We start from the raw sequence: 12371 nt of genomic DNA, 5'->3' as shown, positions 1-12371 counted from the left end.
AGATCCCTGATTTACTCGCACAACTAGCAGCAGTCGTGGAGCATTCCTACGTTGGTCCTAGATGCCTCGTCACAACCGGAGAACTACATAAGCCTAAAGCATGAAAAAAGGAAACTAACTGCCCCAGAGCAAACCCCAAAGGAAAGACAGAAAAATAGGCTGAGCAAACGATGGGGCCCAGCTAACTAAAAAGGACAGAAAAGGAAAGACACTGTCTGCAATCTGCCAAAACAACCTACAAAAATAATGTCCAACACTTCTGATAGCAAAATTAACCCTGAAGTCACTAGACTTCTAAACCTATATCAGCACTCTGAAATATTCTGAGACAGAGCAAAAAGAGGCCAATCTAATAAGGGACAAAAAGCAGATTGGCAAATACTGATTAATAGGAGTGGAATTTCAGCATAGCCCCAGCAGGGGCAGGCTGATTACACAAAAAACTGAATTGACCAACAAGCGCAAGTGTGAACATTAGCAAAAAACAAACTTAACTTGAGAAGACTGGAAGAGAGCTGAAGTCCAGGACCTGAGAAGCAGACTGAATCACAAGCACCTGGATAGGGCGTTGGCTGTCTTATATCCAGTCTGATACTCCAGAGATCCAATCGTTATCTTCCTCATCAGTTGGCAGATCACTACCACTTAAACCAACCGCACTACCTCCTGTCACCACCAGAGGGAGAACGGAAGGGGAACTCAACTGGTGGAGCAGAAAATGAGTTCATGACACAGCTGAATGCGATCTGCGCACCCTATCTTTAGCATAGGGTGCGCAGACCGTGCGCTGGCCGTGCGCTAGTAGGATTTTTGCGTGCGCTGCGCACTTTTAAATGTGCGCTGAGCGCACCAAAATGCAACATGGTGCGTTCGGCGCACACCGGCGCACCTTCAAAAGTGCGCAGCGCACGCAAAAATCCTACTAGCGCACGGCCAGTGCACGGTCTGCGCACATTATGCTAAAGATAGGGTGTGCAGATCGCATGCAGCCGTGTGCGATAGTAGGAGGAAATGACCGGACGGGGCGGGGCTTAGCGGCACCGTGCGCTGCATGTAAAATGCGCTAGTCTGAAATCAGCCTAACTGGCGGGGATTGGAGTTTCTCAGAGGTATAAGAAGCTCTCCCTGAACCAAAGAGAGGTCACAATAATTAACCCCAGGCGTGCAGGCCAAAGCCTGCACTGGGCTCCAGACATTAACCCCTGATGTGCAGGTCAAAACCTGCACTGGGATCATGACAGGTTGAAGCTAGGCAATGTCCAATCAAAACACTGAATGTTTCATGAAAAAACTCTTCAAATCCTCTTATAGGGTATGGGCACATGAAGCCTATTCAGGCGACAGAGTCTCCGAGCTTTTCTAGGTGAAGGCACTTCAGGAAAACAGTGGCGGACCTTCTCCTAAGGCAGCTGTTGCTGTAATTTTTTGCATCGGCTCTTCCGGACGTTTTTTGAGCTTTCCCATTGACTTGTATTTTGAAATACAGAATACCTTCTGACCGGAAAACGCCAGAAAAATGTACAGGTCACGTCTTTAAACCTCTTGGCGTTTTTAGAAACCTGGTTAAAAGACGTTCAAAAGCCTGAACATGTGAACGAGAGGCTATATCACAGTTAAGCAAATATTCATTCTTTTTGAGCATTTTCACTTGAAAAAAAGACATTGTCTACATAGCCGCTTCGATTTGGAAGAGGATTTTGAGTTTCCTTTCAGGTTCTGATTCAAAAACGTCTAGAAGTCTCAGTGTGGCGTTTACTAGATTCTGCTTAGAAAAACTCAGCACAAAGAGTCAGGGTCTGATTAAGTATTCTGGCATAAAAAGCTTTGAAAAGGTGCAAACTTGTCATGATCCAGGACGGGGTTTCGCTTTGGCCCGTCCTGGTCAGACAGGGGGTTAATTGTTTCTGCCTCTCTCAGAGGGGAGCGGACCAATCAGTCTCTGGAGTAAATTCTGCGTTGCTTGACCTCAGCCCGACAGGATGAATGGTGTTCTGTGTTACCGTTGGCCGAGTTTGCGTTTAACAACCACATTAACCAGTCTACGGGTACATCTCCCTTTTTCTGGAACTATGGGTTTCATCCTCATTTTGGAGAATTTTCCCGTTTGAACTCTGGGTGTCCTGGGGCGGATGAGACTATCCAGCGGTTGGGGGAGGTATGGCGGGAGGTCCCGAGTAACATTACGAAGGCCCAGGATAAATGTAACTTTTTTGCAGACAAAAAATGATCCGCGGGACCGGTGTTTCAGATTGGGGATAAGGTATGGTTATCTACCAAGAATATAAGGCTCAAGGTCCCCTCTGCGAAGCTTGGACCTAAGTTTATAGGTCCCTATGAAATTACCGAAGCAGTTAACCCGGTGGCTTTTTGGTTGCGTCTCCCGCCATCTCTACGGATCCCCAATGTTTTCCATAGGGCCCTTTTGAAACCTGTGAGGTCCGGTGGGGAGGGATCATCAGCTTCCCCTCCACCGATTTTGGTAGACGGGCAGTCTGAGTATGAGGTGGAACGAATTGTCGACTCTAGGTTGGTCCGTCGTGCCCTTCAATATCTGGTACATTGGAAAGGCTACGGTCCTGAAGAACGGTCGTGAGTTCCTGCTCGATCGGTTCATGCGGATCGGTTGGTCAGGGCCTTTCACGCCAAGTATCCTGAGAGACCTGGGGGTCCAGTGGCCCCTCATTGAGAGGTGGGTACTGTCATGATCCAGGACGGGGTTTCGCTTTGGCCCGTCCTGGTCAGACAGGGGGTTAATTGTTTCTGCCTCTCTCTGGCAGAAGGTGGCTATTTAATGCTCACTGGACCTAGGTCCGGTGTCAGTTATACTCCTGCCCTCGGCTGAGTTAGTTGACCTCTTGTGTACGTGTGCCTTGTGCCTGATAACTTGTTGCTTGTTTGGTTTTGATCCGGTTCTGTCCCTGTAACGAGTTCTGCCTGTCCCTCTTGTACCGCACCGCCCTCTCGTGTATGACTCTCTGCTTGTGACTTGACTATTCTCTGCTCATCCCTTTTGTACCGCACCGCCCTCTCGTGTATGACCTCTGCTTGTCTGACATGCGTTTTCCGCTCCTCTACTACAGTATTCCTGCAGTAGGTACATTACATCATCTGCAGTAGTAGGACGCTAAGCCCCGCCCCCTGCAGTCACATGATCGTAGGTCCTGGTACTCCTTACTATTTTCCGTGCCTCAGGTCCTGTCTGCTTAAACCTTCACTACCGTATTGGGCCCCGTGCTCTCCCGCACTGTGGGTAAGTCACCCTGCTCAGCCGAGGCAGTTGCCGACGCTGACAGGATCCTGACAAAACTTTTGTCGAAGCCCAAGGCTGTGCTAAAATTTTGTGACTTTTGGCATTCTCACTCCATTGTGACCCAGCTCTGACAAAGTGGGAAGGACTGGGGCGGGACTGGGGCGTAGCAACCGACACTCCTCAAATTCATGATGAGCAGCGGCGTTCCTTTGCCACAAATCTTACTACACATGCCACTTGTCTGATTGCGCAGATTTATTAATATGGCACTTCCGGTAATCATAAACTTGGCACGGCCTTGTGATTCATAAGGATGATTGTTTATTTGTGGTAGCAATCCACATGGACATTAGTCTACAGGAAAATGCATGCACAGAATATAAGAACATTCAGTTTTATCACAGTAAAAAGCATGGCAATAAAATAGATTCAGGATTTTTTTCAAACCAAGTAATAAAGGAAACTCACTGTAATTTTTTCTTTATACTGAAGAATTGAGGCTTCCATAATGTTACCTAGACAAAACGAATCGGACTGAACATCGAGCCTGCGTCCTAAAAGATCTGCGATACGGTCCCAGTGCCAATTCATCATGGCTTCATTTGCCATCATTTCCAATAACGGACAGGATTCGCTGAAGTCATTTATTATTTTCATAAGATCCAGGAAAAGTTGCCAGGGTTCTAGGTCCTTTTTAAGTTCATTACATCTTTAAAGAAAGTGAGAAAACATTCAGACATCGATGGTTCGTGTATTGGATCTACTTCTTTATACAATTATTTATGGCTTCTACTTTTTCCTGTAATCGTTCAGCTCTCTGGTAATGCTCTGCAGGTTTACAGCTGACCAGACAGTCTTATTGTACCCACTAACGCTCTTCATCACCACTTCATATAATCCATACAGCTTCTGTAATCGTCCGAGCTCCGTCCTGTGGAAGGAAATAAAAGATTCATGTTTATCCACTTCCCTCCCAGGCGATTTTCTATTTTTCCTCATTTCCTCCTCTCATTCAAGAGCTATAAGTTTTCCATAGACATCACCACATGAGAACTTGTTTTATGCGACACGAGTTGTACTTTTGAATGACACTGTTCACTTTATACAATGTACAGAAAAATAAGATAATTCCATGTGCAGTGAATTAGTGAAAAAAAAAACAAAACACTTCTACCATTTTTTGGGCCTTTTTTTTTTTTTTATATAGTTTTTGTTGTGCGCTCAAAAAGACCGAAAAATTAAATTCATAACATCCTTCAACTCTGGACTGTGTATACACCCTGCCACGAGAAGGTATGACACTAGGTAACCTGGTGGGCTATGTAGGACACCAATGGATTATAACAAGGCAGAGTGCTATATGATGTTTTATCAGAGAGCACATGGCCCAGTGTTATTCTATGGGGCGCTGCAGATCTGCAATTATTTTATCATATTGATTCAGAAGCAAACTACGATAATCGGATCATGCGCACATATAGAGTCGCATGTAAAAATTTGGGCACTCCTGGTCAAAATTACTGTTATTGTGAACAGTTAAGCAAGTTGAACATGAAATGATCTCTAATAGGGCTAAAGTTACAGATATCACATTTCTTTTTTATTTTAGGAGAAATATAAATATATATATAAATCAAGAAAAAAGGACAGCACTACCAAAATAATATAGTAGGTGCAAAACCTATTCAGCAGTGTCCAAACAGCCAAATTAACAAAAGGAAATAAATAGGCAGCACTCAAATTAAATGTCAAGCTTGACAAAGACGGGTTACCGTTGAAACGTTGCCACCTGAGGATCAGTAAAGTATCCACTGTTTTCACATTTAATTTGAGTGCTGCCTATTTTTTTCCTTTTATAATACAGTATATGTAATGTCATTTTTTAAATTTTAAAAATGCCAAAAAGCGAAACGAGTCAATGCAAAACTTTGAGCACCCTGCATGGTTAGTAACTGGTAGTGCACCCTTCTGCAAGTATCACAGCTTGTAAACACTTTTTGTAGCCAGACAAGAGTCTTCCTATTCTTGTTTGGGGGATTTTCCTCCATTCTTCCATGGAGAATTCCTCCAGTTCTGTGAGATTCCTGGGTTGCCTTGCTTCCTCTGCTATTTTGAGGTCTCGCCACAGGTTTCCAATGATGTTCAGATCAGGGGACTATGAGGGCCATTGCTAATCCTTCAGCTTGCGCCTTTTGAAGTCGTCTATTGTGGATTGTGACGTGTGTTTAGGATTATTATCCATTTGTAGCAGCCATCCTCTTCCTCTTTTCACCTTCAGCTTTTTTACAGATGGTGTTATGTTTGCATCAAGAATTTGCTAAAATTTCATTGAATTCATTCTTCCCTCTACCCGTGAAAATGTTCTCCGTGCCATTGGCAACCCCAAAACATGATTTATCCATCCCCATCCCCATGCTTAATGCTTGGCAAGATGTTCTTTTCGTGAAATTCTGTGCCCTTTTTCTCCACACATACCTTTGATCATTGTGGCCAAACTTCTATTTTACCCTCACCGATCCACAGAACTTGTTTCCAAAATGCATCAGGCTTGTTTAGATGTTCTTTTGCATAGTTCTGGCCCTGAAATTTATGGTGAAGATGCAGGAGAGGTTTTCTTCTGATGATTCTTCCATGAAGGCCATACTTGTGCAGGTGTATGTGAACAGTAGAACAATGTACCACAAAACCAGAGTCTGCTAAATCTTTCTGAAGGTCTTTTGCAGTCAAGAGTGGATTCCGATTTGCCTCTCTAGCAATCCTACGAGCAGCTCTCACTGAAATTTTGCTTTGTCTTCCAGACCTTATCTTGCCCTCCCCTGTTCCTGATAATTGCCATTTCTTAGTTATATTGCAAACTGAGGAAAAAGCTATTTGAAAACGCTTTGCTATCTTCTTATAGCCTCCTCCTGCTTTGTGGGCCTCTACCATTTTCTTTCTCAGAGTGCTAGGCAGCTGCTTAGAAGATCCCATGGCTGCTGTTTTTTAGCACAAGGTTAGAGGAGGCCGGGTTTTTATAAAGCTGGGAAATCTGCATCACCTGGCCTTTCCTAACAATGATAGTGAACAAGCCATAACCCTAACAGGCTAATTAAGAATTCTGACCTTGGTCAAAGTTATCTGAGCACACAAACCTAACAAGGGTGCCCAACCTTTTGCATAGGCCCATTTCACTTTTTGTAATTTTAAAATTAAAAATATGACAATATTTTTTTTTCCCTAAAATATTAAGGAAATGTGTCATCTCTAACTTTAGCCCTATTAGAGATTAAATTATCTTCAACTTGCTTAACTGTTCATACTTACAGTCATTTTGACCAGGGGATGACCAAATTTTTACATGCCACTCACTGTAGAAGTCTATGGGTGCATGTGAAACATCGGACTGCACTCGGCTGTCATCCCAGTGTAGTCCGATGTACGCTAACAGAAACAATGGAGAAGATTGAGAAATTACAAGAAAATTGTATCACACTAAAATGACACTCGGATCAATCTCTGACAATGTCAATATGGCCCGATTCTCTACTGTGACAGAAGATACAACAGTGAGAGTGACCCCTGAGCGTGGTGTCCATAGGAAATAAACTCTAGCTGTATCAGGCTGTCTGCTGGTTTTTAACCTTTTTAATCCTCTTTCTCCTAAGTGATGCAGATGTTGTCCACTTTAGGTCACATTCCCAGGGAGGGCACAAAATGTACTGCAAAGCAATAGTAGTACCTACCTGAAGATGCCATTCATCGCCCATAACTACTACCAGAGTGGAGTGCCTGTATCCTTAAGATCCATACAAGGTCAACAAAGGGGTGATTCTTGACGGAGACCTTTGATGTTGAATGGTTAGTATAATTTGCCTATGCCCCCCTCCCCTCCTCCATGATATCTGGTTAGTATTTGTCCAACAGGAATCTCCTTCCTGTTTATTCTCCATGACCAACCTTCTCTCATTATATAGCACCACTGCAACAATTTTACCTTCTTTGGTACAATTCCAAGGGGATCTTTGGCTGTCCCAAAGGTCCTCCTCTCTCCAACTGAATGGCAGGAGGATATTCTCAGCCCTCATCTCATTTGCTACATGCTTCACAGTTCCTTTGAAAGGTTTCTCTTGGTTAGTGCAGCTTGCGACCTGCGCTGTAGCCACTTCTCTGACTGTTGAAGGCTCTACTTAGATCCTGGTCTGCTAACCCAGCATTGTAAAGGACCTTTACACTTTGCAGGAAAGACTCTTTAGAAAACATCTACATGACATCAGCAAGGGTGCTGCTGGGGGCAAGAGTAGGAGCACAAAATTCCAGCCATCTTTAAATTCGTACGGATATTCACTACGAGGCGACAGGTCTTCTCGACCCTCAATCTCCAAGCAGCCCTCGTTTAGGCCTAAACCATCTAATAAATAAATCTGCTGCAGAATCGCCACTCTCCACTGCATTAAGGTCTTCCCCCCTCTTGCTTCACCTTTGCAGTGGAGGGGACATTTCTCTACTTCAGAGAGATTTTAATCTCTCACATTATTGAGATGGTATCTCTGTGTTATCAAATCTGCTTATCTGCCCCATGCACGTTTTTTCCTTTGTCCCATCCGAAGGCTCAATCTTGCAGGCTCTGCCATCCACAACTTTCATCTAAGGTGTCATTTACCCCATTCCAGACTCTGCTCTGAACATTTCCAGGGAAACCACTTTAACCTATCAGTTCCTAGAAAGGTAAGATCAGACCCTTTCTGACTTGGAGACTACCAATTTGTACGAGTCCAAAGATTCTGCATGGAATCCCTGCATCCATGGTGACCTGTCACGCTGGGTGAAGGATAAGTGCACAATAACAGGAAGAGGAAAGGGGGAGCCCAAACACTAGGGAAGAGGGGAATGGAGACCCCTAGGCAGATCTAAAATCACCTGTCTGCCCTAAACGTCCCAATATAGGTTCTGCACTTATCGCTGAGCAGGAACTTAATCCCTGCCTGACCCTAGCGATAAGCCCTACATAGGGAGGGGACAGGGTAGGCACTAGTCAGTTCCCACTAAAACTAAAGACAGAGAGGGAAGACAGATGGGGGGAAAACACATAGCTTGAGAAGACAGCCAAGATATCATGCCAGCAATCCTCCAAGGGTCATCAGGGAAAGACACTAACCAACTGCTAGAACTTCCAACAAGACTGAGACAAGTATGAACTACCACTCGCACCATGCTGCAGCAATTGAATGTATTTAAACCTTCAGCACATGTGTGATTATCAGCAAAAGGTGGAGGTAACTATTGGGTCCTAGAGGGAGAAGAATATCCCTCCATAACAGATGCAAAAATCAAGAAGGTGCTTGAGCTAAACGCAAAGAACTTCTACAGCTGGATCCAGGATCACTGTCTGTCACACCCGTGACATGACGTCAGAGGAGCTAGAAGGATCCCTCTTTGCTGCAGACATTTGCGACTTGTATCTCCATATACCCATCACACAGTCTCACCAGCGATCTCTTCATTCCCCGTTCACTACACTCCCCTTCACACTATCGACAGCTTCCAGTGTCTTCAACAGATGATGTTACTCCATGCAAAGGAGTGGCAATCAATCCATATCTGAATGATCTTTGATAAAGGCATCATCCAGAGATAAGAATTTTTCTGGTTTCCCAATCACCTTAGATTTCTTGAAGCTCTTTTTGGTTGTATTATCAACTGACAGATGCCATGTTTGATGCTATGCAGAGCATGGAGTTTCTGAGCATGACCTTTAGCACCCCGAATGAGTCTGGTTTTCCTTCCATTGGAAAAGCTCTCCTTTCATTGACCTGGAGCACTTATTTCACATGGGCAGGATTATCTCAGTCTTTGAGGCAGTACCCTTCTCAGTTTTGCTCGTCTCTGAAAGAATCCTGCCTCCGGATCAACCTTCTGGAACTTGAGAGCCATTTTCCTGGCTTTGAGAAAATGGAAAACGGTCTTAGGAGCGCAGGAAAGAGACTCAGAGAAGAGATGGGTTTAAACCACAACGCATTTCGACGGGGGATCCGTCTTCATCAGGTGAAAGTTTATTAATGACATAGGGGATGAGGTATTTAAAATTCCAACTTTAAACTTCCACCTAATAAACTTCCCCCTATGTCATTAATAAACTTCCACCTGATGAAGACGGATCCTCCGTCGAAACGTGATGTGGTTTAAACCCATCTCTTGTCTGAATCTCTTTCCTGTGCTCCTAAGACCGCTTTCCATTTTCTCATTGCTCCTATCCTCCATTGGAGGTTTTCGGCTGGAGCTGCGGCGGAGACCTGACATCCTTGTCTGCCCCTGGGTTGCTTCCTAAGCGCTCCTTTATGATCGCTTATCACTGACTCTTATTTTCCTGGCTTTGGCCCAATTGCACTCCCCTTTTCAGGCACCATCCAATTCAAGTGCAGACAAATAACTTGACTGTGGTGGCCTACTTGAACCATCAGGGTCGCTCCAGGAGCCATCAACCAAAATAGGGATCCCTTACTCACAGTGCCCGGATTTCCCCTAACCATTTTGCGGAGGTGACTGCCACGAGAAATGCAGTATTCATGGAAATAAAGTTAATATTAGATTCTTCCTGAGGTTCAAAGGGAGGTTTGCACAGAGTCCCTAGCACTAGGTTTAAGTCTGGTTTAGGTCCTATGGTGGAACACCATTTCTGATTGTGGGTCTTAATCTAGTAACAGCTCGAGTAAACCTTGCAACCCAAGGGTGGTCTGCTAGAGGGAAGTCCACAAAGGCACTAAAAGCAGAAAGCTGTACTTTTAGCATGCTAGGCTTTAGTCCCTTCTCGAATCCTGTCTGGAGGAATTCCAGGATTTTGGGAATGTATGGACCGGATGACTCTGAAGTGGATTCCCCTACATAACAGCAGAATTGTTTCCATATCTTGGAATAGATTGTTGAAGTCAGCGGTTTTCTACTTGATTTGATAAATGGTTATTACCTTATTCCATAATCCTTTGAACCTTAGGATCTGCCTCTCAGGATCCAAACTGTCAGGTGTAGAAAGGACGAATCTTAATGCAAAAGGGGACACTGGGACAGCAGGTCGCATCTGACTGAAAAAGGGAACAGGATTCTCCAGGGCCATGTAGTGTAGCCCTAGGAACCAATGTCTCTTGGCCAGAAGGGGGCCACAAGTATTACTGTAGCTTGATGTTCCTCATGACCCATGATATAAGGGGAAAAGGGAGAAATGCATACAGAAGATCCTCTTCCCAACTTTACGATAGGGCATCCACCCCTTCTGGATTGTCTCTTGGATCTATGGAGAAGAACCTAGCCACCTTTGCAATCTTCCGGGTTGCAAACAGATCTATATGCGGAACACCCCACCTCTGTGTTAGCTGGTGGAACATTTCTCGATTCAGCTCCCACTCGGAGGACCACAGTGTGTCCCTGCTGAGAAAGTCTCCTACTCTGTTTTCGGAGACCTTCAAGTGAACTGTCATGACGGAGAGAATGTTCCTTTCTGCCCACCGAAATATTTGTTCTGTTAAGAACTGTAGGAGTTGGCCTCTCGGACCTCCCTGGAGACACAGAAAGGAAAAAATTTCACATGATCTCTGACCTTATCTTTAACTCTCTGTAATTGGATGATCATTTTTGGTCTTCCGGGGACCATGTACCCTGCAAGTACTGTCCCTTCATTTCTGCTCCTCATCCTTTCAGGCTTAAGTCGGTGGTGATACGGATGAAGGGAGAAAGGATCCACGGTATTCCTTCTCCAAGATTTTTCCCGGATGTTCAACAAGATAGGGAATTTTTTAGGCTTGCCGAAATTCTGATTTTCTTGTATAGGCCGGATGGATGTCTGTTCCAGACTGACAGCATCGTCCCTTGTCGCTGTCTTGAGTGGGCCCAACTCCACCATACACTTGGGATGCAGGATGTCATCAGGCCTAGGACCCTCATGGCATACCTGATGGAGACTTTCCTCTTTCTCTGCAATTAACAAATCTTGTCTCTGATTTCTTCCTGCTTTATGTGGGACAGGGAAGACATCCTGCGTTGGGAATCGAGGAGGACTCCTAAGAACACTTTTTGAGCACCTGGGCGCAAGTTGGATTTTTGCTAGTTGACACGCCATCCCAGGCCCAATAGTATGTCGATAGTCTGGGCAAGCTGCTACCTTAGTTGGATGGTAGAGTCCGCTACTAGAAGGATGTCACCCAGGTATGTGACCACAATAAATCCCTTCTTTAGAAAAGCCGCCACCTCCATCATTACCTTCGTAAACATACGAGGAACTGAGTTAAGGCCAAAAAGTAGACATGTGAACTGGAAAAGGTGGATTGCTCCCTGATGTTCCAGAGGAAACCCCAGAAACTGGCGGTGGTGTGGGTGGATTGGCACGTGGTAATATGCATCTCTTAGATCTAATGTGCACATGGTGGAGTCCTTCTCTATCGACTCAATGCTTGATCTTATTGTCTGCATTTTGAATTTTTTGTACCTGATCTATTGATTTAGGGGTTTTAGATTTATAATGGTACGATATTTGTCCAAAGGCTTTTTTATGGAGAAAAGGGAGGAATAGTGACCCTGACAAATCTCTGAAATGGGTAGTGGTTAAGCAGTTCCAGACATCCCCCCCAGAGTCATTTTGATGTGGAGAGCGACTGGGGTCTGGTGGTGCAAAACCGTTGATGAGGGAGATAGGAGAAGACTATCCTGTACCCTACCTCTATGGTCTGCAGGATTAACTAATTGTCTGTAATGGTCCGCCACTTTTCCAGAAAAAACTGCAGTCTCCCTTCTATCTTCCTGGCATCAAGATCTCCAGTGTGGGCTGAAGAAAACTAGGTGGATCTACCTCTGCCCCCTTGGGGTAAATTCACCTTCCTGCCTTCCCCTTCCTCTTATACTGCCTGTGGGACTGATGGGGCATAAGAAAGGAGTGGTACTTTTTTGTTTTTTTTCTTCCGGGAACCCTTTGTTGTCTTCAAAGGCCCTCTCTAAAATGTCATCTAGAACTGGACCAGACATGTGTGCCCAATAATGGGATATTGCAAAGCTTATTTTTAGAATGGATGTCCTTTGACCACGTTTTAAGCCAGATGACCAGACGCGACGAGTTAGATAACACATTACTTCTGGCAGCAAACCTCACGGATTCAGCAGA

General features: G+C 44.7%; 1 protein-coding gene across 1 annotated transcript in view; it reads right to left on the bottom strand.

Annotated features, from left to right (window-relative positions):
* The window catches only part of DNAH8 (dynein axonemal heavy chain 8), a 418964-nt gene that overhangs the window by 227618 nt on the left and 178975 nt on the right, over positions 1 to 12371 (bottom strand). Inside the window, exons 34-35 of the mRNA XM_073556422.1 lie at positions 4044 to 4181; positions 3719 to 3959 (exon numbers count right to left, since the gene is read on the bottom strand). Coding sequence (XP_073412523.1) covers positions 3719 to 3959; positions 4044 to 4181 — 379 coding nt within the window. The remainder of the gene's footprint in view (positions 1 to 3718; positions 3960 to 4043; positions 4182 to 12371) is intronic.

Source organism: Dendrobates tinctorius, unplaced genomic scaffold (genome assembly GCF_039654945.1).
Source record: "Dendrobates tinctorius isolate UK_male_01 unplaced genomic scaffold, ASM3965494v1 ptg000232l, whole genome shotgun sequence".
Taxonomy (NCBI): Eukaryota; Metazoa; Chordata; class Amphibia; order Anura; family Dendrobatidae; genus Dendrobates; species Dendrobates tinctorius.
This window is presented reverse-complemented; position numbering and strand designations above follow the sequence as displayed.